The sequence below is a fragment of the Lethenteron reissneri genome, chromosome 25 (genome assembly GCF_015708825.2).
Source record: "Lethenteron reissneri isolate LAM-NWPU_2019-01 chromosome 25, ASM1570882v1, whole genome shotgun sequence".
NCBI lineage: Eukaryota > Metazoa > Chordata > Hyperoartia > Petromyzontiformes > Petromyzontidae > Lethenteron > Lethenteron reissneri.
In genome coordinates, this window is record NC_083803.1 from 463,440 (window position 1) to 472,009 (window position 8,570).

The following is an 8,570-nucleotide window of genomic DNA, read 5'->3' on the forward strand; positions in this document are numbered from 1 at the left end:
GAATCAATTCTTAGAATGCCAACGGATTGAGGGCATTGTAGGGGGGGCCCAGACTGCATGCAGCCTGGCATGGCACACAGGCAAGAAGAGAGCCTTGAAAGGAATGGCTCATGTCTAGGTAATATGTTGCATTGAGGATTCTGTCTAGATTTGAAGTTTCCGTGCTTGTGTCCTCCCTACCCCACACTCCCACCCTCCCTGTCTCTCCTCCCTGGCTCCTACCACCCCTTCTCTTATCTATATGGCCTCTTGTTACAGCATCCCTTTTGCACACTTCAGCAATTGTTTATTTTTTCGATTTAAAGCTTTCGTGACTGCAGGGATTCATCTTCTTGGTTCTTTCGGTAAAGTCACGTAGAAGGAAAATAATAAAAGAATAAAAATAAAACATAATAAAAATAATTCTCACGACGTTTCGGCCACAACGCAAGCAGCCGTCTTCAGGTGGAGAAGACGGTTGCTTGCGTTGTGGCCGAAACGTCGTGAGAATTATTTTTATTATGTTTTATTTTTATTCTTTTATTATTTTCCTTCTACGTGACTTTACCGAAAGAACCAAGAAGATCAATTGTTTCTTGCTGTGGTTGTCCCACCTGATGACGGACGCTTGTGTTGCGCCCGAAATGTCGTGATTTAATTTATTTTATTTTATACCTACGTGACTTTACCGAAAGAACCAAAGAGTTGAGGATTCTGGTTAATACTAGCCAACCAGAATCAACCCTGATACCAGCTGGTCAGATTTGTCATAGCATCCGTGGTACGTGGCATCAGAATGTGTTCTAAGCTTCCCGATGTTGCTGTAAATGCGTACTCTGTGTGCTATGTGTAAACACGAGCATTGGGAGACCAGGAATGTGATGCTGCCCACACTACTCCCTACAATTATAAGACTAAACAGAGGAACTTTTATCATTGTTGTGCAGCAGTTAAAGCTACCAAATGTCCAACTTTGACTGGGAGAGTCACGATTTCAGAAGGGTTGCGAAAATTGCGACTTTTTTTCCTGGTAATAATGTTCTGGCCTCGTGCTTGGGGTTGGAAGAGGAGTAGGCAAGGAGCAGTAACCAGGACCAAGGTCATAAGTAGTAAAATGTTACTGTGTGGGCAGGAATTGCGCACGAGCGGGTTATTAAAAAGTTGGTTGCGCTGATGGAACTGCCAGCTCGCCAAATGTCCTGGTTAAGTTCCCAGAAGTTTTATGGTAACTTTACGTGTATTTCCCTCCTGTGTGTGAGTGCAGCCACCCGCAGGCGTAGTTGGCATGGCGATGACTTCAATATCCCCAAACTCCCATCGGACATAGGGAACAACATGCTGGGTCGCCGTGGTTACGGGTCCACATTCACTCTCGCCTCTCCGGAACTAGTGGCTGTTGCAGACACCTTCTCCAACACAACCGTCTCTGGGGAGATGGTTGCTCCAGGAACCAGCAAGCGGATGGGCCGGCTGGGCAGCCTTACAGATGTGGAGAGTGTGGCCAGACAACAGGAGGAAGGTGTGACTCATCAAGAACACACACACACATCTCCTGTTTCTATGGACCTTTTATGTATGTATGTTGAACTTATTTTTCACCGTACATAGCCAACCTTGCTTATCGCAGATGTATTTAAATACATATTCGGAAACAGGCCTGGGCCCAGCGCCAACAATCCCACAATTGCTCGCCACACCTGATACATAAATGTAAGCTGCTTAGCTCTACGATTATTTGTATCACACGTGGTTCGGCATGATGTCCGACGTTTGGGTCTTTGTGATTTTTCAGGAACTGTATTGGGGAACTGAAATCAGTTTGGTACAGTCCGAAAACACATCGGAGAGCTATACAGCAGACCTGTAAAAAACCTACGCCGTAACAAAGCTGCTTGGCCTCAGCCTCTTCCACTTCATAATAATTATATTTATATAGCACCTTTCATCGAGGATTTCAATGCGCTGTACAAGACACAGCAGTAAACACTCAGCTTCATACTTTTGACTCACAGGAAACCTCCAGCCCTGGTCCAACACATGTAATGTTTGTGTAAAGTGAAAGTCTAACTTACATGAATATATCAATTGTGGGGTAGTAGTGCAGTCGTTAGTGTACTGCACTATGCGTTCAGTTCCCATGCACAGCTAACATCAGTGGTAATACCTGGTCCCGCACTGCCCTTCAACAACCTCTACTTCCCAGCATGGTGAAGTCTGATCAAACAAAACACCATGACTGACACAGCATGGGGAGGCCTCCATCCAGCAGCGGATCAACAAAGAAGTGTAAATTACTATTTTTTATTTACATCTGTCCTGCTGTATCTTCCTCGGCTCACAAACCCCGCTTCCCAGCTCTGCGCCTGGAGTGCTCCACCTCCTCGGTTTTTGCAACGCGTGGTTCCTCCCCGTCGAGGCACGGCCTCGTGTCTCCATCCAGCCAGGAGTTTCCCTCAGGGGTGCCGGTGTCGCCCCATCGCTCGGCCTCCACTCCTCGCGAGCCGACCTCCCGCGGCGATCCCAGCCGGGAGCCGGCTCGCACCCCAGGGCTCGATGTGAGCTCCGACTGGTCCCGTTCCACTCGGGCTCAACGAGAGCATGTCTCCTATGACACGACCCCTCGTGAGCTGGCTCGTGACCCAGCCCCAAGGGAGCGAGCCCCAAGGGACCGAGCACCGCAAGATTTCATCCGACGTGACCGCAGCATGAGTGAGTCCTTGTGTCTTAAACAGAATCCATTATTGATGAGAAAATGTCACTCGAGATGCATTTTCTCAAAAGACAGGCATCAATACCAATTGTGTGTGTTGCTGACGGAAGATACCTGTACTGTTACAAAAAATGTTTATGCTTTATTTCAACAGGCCCCTCCCTCCGACATCTGCGGCCACCCTCTCTCCAGACAGCAGTAAGGACCCCGTCACCTGGACGGCCCATAAAGGCCACACCTCTCCTGTCACCCCCGGCCAATGGGAGGTCGAGCGAGAGGGAAGGACGGAGCTCCGTCCCAAAGTCGCGCCCCTCTCTGATGCCTGGAGCGACCTCTGGTTACCCTGGCAGCCATGGAGCCCCGCTGTACCCTCCTGGAGCTGCTATGCTGGGTGCAGTGGATGCCTCACATCTCAAAGTGAGGCGCTCCAATAGCCCAAGTGCTGGGAATATCCCAAGCGATGCATCCCGTTCCCTCCGCGACAGGCAAGCCAGGAGCCCCGCACGCAACTTCGCCACCGTCGTACCACGAGGGCGATCAGTGGGCCGGGTCAACAATGTAATCGCCGTTGCACCTGCGGCGACAGGAATGGGAGGCGCTGGGGCCAGGCGTTCTGCGAGTCCTGCAAATAACTTAACGAATGGCGGCAGCCTTGGTCAGACGAGACTATTGTCCGTCTCGTCACAGCACAACCCAGTTCGCGACGGCCAGATGCTGAACCGTACGTACATGAGGAGCGACGACCGGCAGGGCGGCCGCGGTGCGTCGCCACACGGCACCCACCAAGCCGCGCCGGTGAACACACCGCCGCGCCACGCCAGGTCTTCACACACCACGCCGACACGCGCACCGCAAACGTGCGCCACGCAAAGCCGCCCCACGCAACCTGGCGCCGTGCAAACACACAACCGTGGCGCGACCGGCACCCGCCGCTCCTCCAGCCTGCCGCGTTACGTGGGGACGGAGCTGCGTGTGCACAAACAAAGCTCGCAGAGTCCTACTGCCGTGTAGCCTCTCTGTCCAATTCACACTTCGAACGACAAGACCATTTCCTCTTCCATCGCCTCACGTGATGCCTCACCACTCATTATGCCCTCTGATGTTGCAACTGTTTAGCTACTTAGCCTTGATCAGCCCATGCTCATAATTTAATATCTTACCTTTTCTCCTAGCCCCTCTTTAGTATCCATTCTAGGACAATGTCAACTTTGGGGCCACCAAGCAGGCATCACTACTTCATATGGTCGGGCACCTATAGACAGACCCTGAGGTTAGGTGTCAACTATACCGCTGCTACAAGATCTGGCATGATGAAATAAGCGATTGTGAGGTGTGGTAGAACCAGCGGCATTGACTGAAGACTTCTTCCACCTGAACCTGTCTCCCCAAGGAGCTGCTTTGAACCGAGGGATCACATGTGAAGGCACTGCTGCTCACAAGGAGCCCTAGGGGCATACAGGCCCCACTGTTCCCGAACAGGATTACCACTGGTCTTTCCAGACCCCCAAGCCATACCTAAATCAATCACTTGGCTTCGTATTTTTCCTTGAACTTAACGCTTTTTCCTTAGGCGTGCATTTTAGTTGTTTTATTGCTGTATATAACCTTGTTAATATACAGAAGGGCTGGGCTTATACATAGATATAACTTGTGACACCAAAGTTTTTCGTGGACGTTTACAACTGCGGCCGTGATGCCAAAAGCTGAGGCGATGCAGTCTTTATTTGCAATAGCCTTTTACATTGTACATTTTAAATCCTCTTCCCAGCGCCCAAGTGCGTGCGATCAGCATGATGCTGGTAGTCGAAATTGAGACCGTAGGAAAGAAGTGCTATACCCTCTCCTAGTCCTGCTTTAAGGTGTTTTACTCGTGGTCGGTGGCATTGTGACCCCGTGCTAGCGAGTGCTGGGGTAGTTGTTGCATGACAGGCAGTACAAGTGTAAGAACGTAAGCAGGTGCTGACTGTATTTTGAAGTAACACTGCACTACAAGTGTGCCTGCTGTGCTAAATATCTTTAATGTGGAGAAATATATGCAGACTGCCATGCATACCATTTTACCCATTGGCAATGTCTAACCAGGTTTTGAGCGAAAAACTTAGACATGAAACTCACCGGTAGATGGGCAGATATCAAACCACGAAGCTCACCTGGTGCTCTGCAAGTTTCGTCCAGGTACTGCGTGACTGGTGTGTCAGGCCTGGTAGTCAGAATCATTGCCTGGGAGAACCCCCACACCACCATGGTGTCCCCGCGCAGACAACTTCAATGTAATTCCCCATGCTGTCACAATGAGTGGCGGAAGGCCCCAGAAGAGCTGTAAAGCCACCACGATGTGACGGCAGCAGGCTCTCACACCCACTGTCGTGATGCTTCCAGTTTGATGCCTGCAAACGTTCCGGGCAGATAACATCGCGGTGGTATCATAGCCGGACAAGACCAGGGGGCAGATGACTTAACAGGCGCAATGCACGGACTGTGGACCATGCTGGCTGTATAAGGTGTTCACTAACAGCACTTACTCTCACGATATAAAAATGGCACTTTGCCATTTTGACTATTTGTTTTATATGTAGGTGCCTGTCAGCAGGGGTCATTCGCATCTCTTCCCAATGTTTAGATGCAGTGTAAAAGTACATGGACATTTTAAAAGGCGATATCCCCGTGCGTTGGTTAGGTGCTCATGAACAGCACTTGTCTCAGCGATCTATAAGGCTCCGTGGCTTATCTTTGTGTGTTTTGGTGTGCGAGTTTAATGTTTGGCTTTCAGATAAGTAATCGTATCCAAAATAACCTCCCTTGAATTATCCGCAGCTCATTGTTACCACACATGCTGCTGCTTCCTATGGGCCAAAGTGTTCTTCTTGTTACATAAAACAATGTTTAACTATTTTTAAATGTTTAAAGCATTCCAACAACCGGAGCAAAGCTCTTCTTTGCTTGAAATGTTTTGATTGCATACTTTTATTCACTACAAAACTGATAATGTATAAACATAGGTATGCATTGTGTATCCATATATTGTATGTGTAGTGGGCCATTTTATAAATACGAGTGAATGTATTCATATAGGTACTATAAACAGTAAATAATTAAAGTAGACTAAATAACATCATAGTTCTGTCATATCATATACTTTATACACTATAGTACTCTACTTTTTAAAATGTTAATTATATTGTAAAATTAACAATTCCAAAATATATTGTTTACTACCTTTTTGCCCAGGCAAACTGTTTTCTAATAATTGACATTAACGTCCAAAGCATATTCTCAGAGTAGGCCACCTCTGGGAGTTGGTTACTGTACTTTGCAAGTAAAACATTTCTTTATTCTTTTAGAGAAGTTTTTAAATGTTTTAGTGTCATTCTAATTGTGCTATTAGCATCACGTGATGCGAAGTGTCCATTTGGAACTCTTGCAGGAAGAACAGTGCCTTGCCCCACGTGAGAGCACAGGCAGTGATATGACATTACTGCTTCTGAGATACCTTAAAGTGACCTCTTATCCACACGAGGGGTGCTACACTGTCCAACCTTCTGCTAAAGAGATGTTCATTTGCAGTCAGCTGCATTTTTCTATTTTTAGAGCAGGAATTTAGCCACATGAAGTGAAGAATGTAATTAAACGTCAGATGGTTTTCGTGTGCGGTCGTGACTGGGTATCGCCTCACAAAAACTTCCAAGGACCCATTTCTTAATTCCGCAATTGCAGGTGGCTGCCCCAATTCAGACCCTGAATTTCAACGATGCGGGCTCAGTGCTCTGATCTCTGTGCCGCCTGCCCACCTCTCACATTTGTCAGTGCATTTACATGGAGCTCTTAGTATTTAAATGCTTAAAGGTTTAAAATTTGCGGAGGAAAAAGTTATTGTGGATATCGGTGCATGTGGTGATTACGGAGGAACCCATTTTCAACAGCGAGTCGACTTTATAACCGTGCCTTTGTCGGGATGTGCCTCATTTCTGTAAGGCGCAACCCAGCATACTCGTTTAAGTGGCTGCTTTGTAAGTGTAAGCACATCAGTTACACCTCATTTTACTGTGGGATGCCAACAGCAAAATTCACAGTTGCTGTCTGCTTTTAATTACCGCCTATTCATTAAGTGTGCCTAAACAGTGCAGTGGACATGGAGCTTTGCCAGTGGCTGGCTTCTATACACCTCCATATTCACACATTTACTAAAAATAGGGACTGTTTTAAAAGCATCAACAAATTTGCATTTAAAATATTACATTGCCTTTAGGGTTGCAGCTTGGGGGATAGTGTTACTCGACATATGCCTTGCATTTGCAGATGAAAGTCCATGTATTATCCCCTTATTCCTCTATTGAAAGATTACCGGTTTCATAGCACTGCATTTACAGTATGTATTATAGGAATTCCATTTGTTCATCCAGGCAACCCACCGAGTCTTTAAGGCTTTCGACTTTTAGGAGGATCCTGTATTTGGGATGTTTAGCAAGGTGACATGTGGGAGGAAACTGGATTACCTGGAGAAACCCCCACACAAAGGAGAAAACACTCAAAGGCTTTGGACACAAAGAACCCATCCACTTGCTGTACTGCCATCTCTGGCCACTGAACAATTGTGAAATAGCTTTATAGCTCATCGGATTCCTCTATTATCAATCAATATTCTGATTCACTTTATAGCCCAGCAGGTGTGGGCAGTTCATCAAATGTATGGGAGCCACCAACCCTCTCCTCCAAAGCACCGGACTAAAGGCATTGTACGACAGCCTGCCTGGTGCATTAAGTAGGGGGCAAGACTTCTGCAATTGAACCTTATGGCGGTAGCCCGGGGTACCAGAGTATCCCGGCTCTCGCACAATGTCCGTGATGCAGTCATTTTTAGTCTGTTGATGGTCGGCGATGCGGCAATCGACTCATCTCGACGAGCTGTACACGATGCTCCGCTACGGTGCGTACCGCGAGCGTTCAGGGTTTCAGCGCAATCGTCCCCGCTGCGTTTCGACATTGTGGAGTAGCACCGATTTCGAATTGATTGGTACCCCAGTCACGGAGTTAAGTAAACCCCTGGAAAAACTCGTGTCCCAGAAATACAATATTTAATTGCCTCGGCTAGTTTGTATGATTTGGTACCCTGGGGTACCGCCATAAGGATCAATTACTGCAGAACATTGGTTTACTGGAACTGCATTGTCAAAACTAAGTTAATTATACATATATAACAATAACTATACATGTGTGTATCGAGTGTCACCAGCAGTTGTTTGCTCATAGATGCATAATGGGTTATACATCACCTATTAACGTTTGCGAGCTAATTCTAAAGCTGACATAAACCGATCACTACTCATGGATAATGAAGGAGCAGCTGCCCCTCACCACCACGATGCATACACCACCAATTCTCTTATCTCAAACAAATAGGGTTTTTTTTCTGTAACACCCAGTGTGCAGCACTCGTGATTATATGCTTAATGACATAAAAAATGTAAGCAATGATGCGTTTTACGGGTGTGGTTGTCTAAAATTGGTTCTGGATAGTAGCAATACAAGACACCAATGCAATGTTGTCCTGCTAATAAATGCTTTCTGATAGTGCTATGGTTAGCAATTGGTAATGATGCACATGAAATGCAGTGAAGCCAATCGTTGACATGATCTGGCAATTGTAGCTTCATGAGCATGTTTACCGATTCGTACATATTGACACATTTTACAGACCGTGTTTACATATTGGTGAGGATACACTTAATGCACTGTTATATGGTTTTCAGGTACACTTTTAAACATGTGTAAGTGCCTGTTGCATGTATTGAACATGTATTGAGTGCCTATGAATAAACTCTACTCATTAAGAAATCAGTTTCTGCATACATCTCACTTGTCAAGTCATGAACTGCTCATATGA

General features: G+C 46.7%; 1 protein-coding gene across 2 annotated transcripts in view; it reads left to right on the forward strand.

The window, feature by feature from the left end:
- Positions 1-8,521, forward strand: part of LOC133346957 (SLAIN motif-containing protein 2-like) — a 30,553-nt gene extending 22,032 nt beyond the window's left edge. For both annotated transcript variants that reach the window (XM_061558799.1, XM_061558800.1), the window contains exons 4-6: positions 1,244-1,498; positions 2,335-2,688; positions 2,844-8,521. In XM_061558799.1, the coding sequence (XP_061414783.1) occupies positions 1,244-1,498; positions 2,335-2,688; positions 2,844-3,700 (1,466 nt within the window). In that variant the 3' untranslated portion in view covers positions 3,701-8,521. The remainder of the gene's footprint in view (positions 1-1,243; positions 1,499-2,334; positions 2,689-2,843) is intronic.
- The last annotated feature ends 49 nt before the right edge of the window (positions 8,522-8,570 follow it).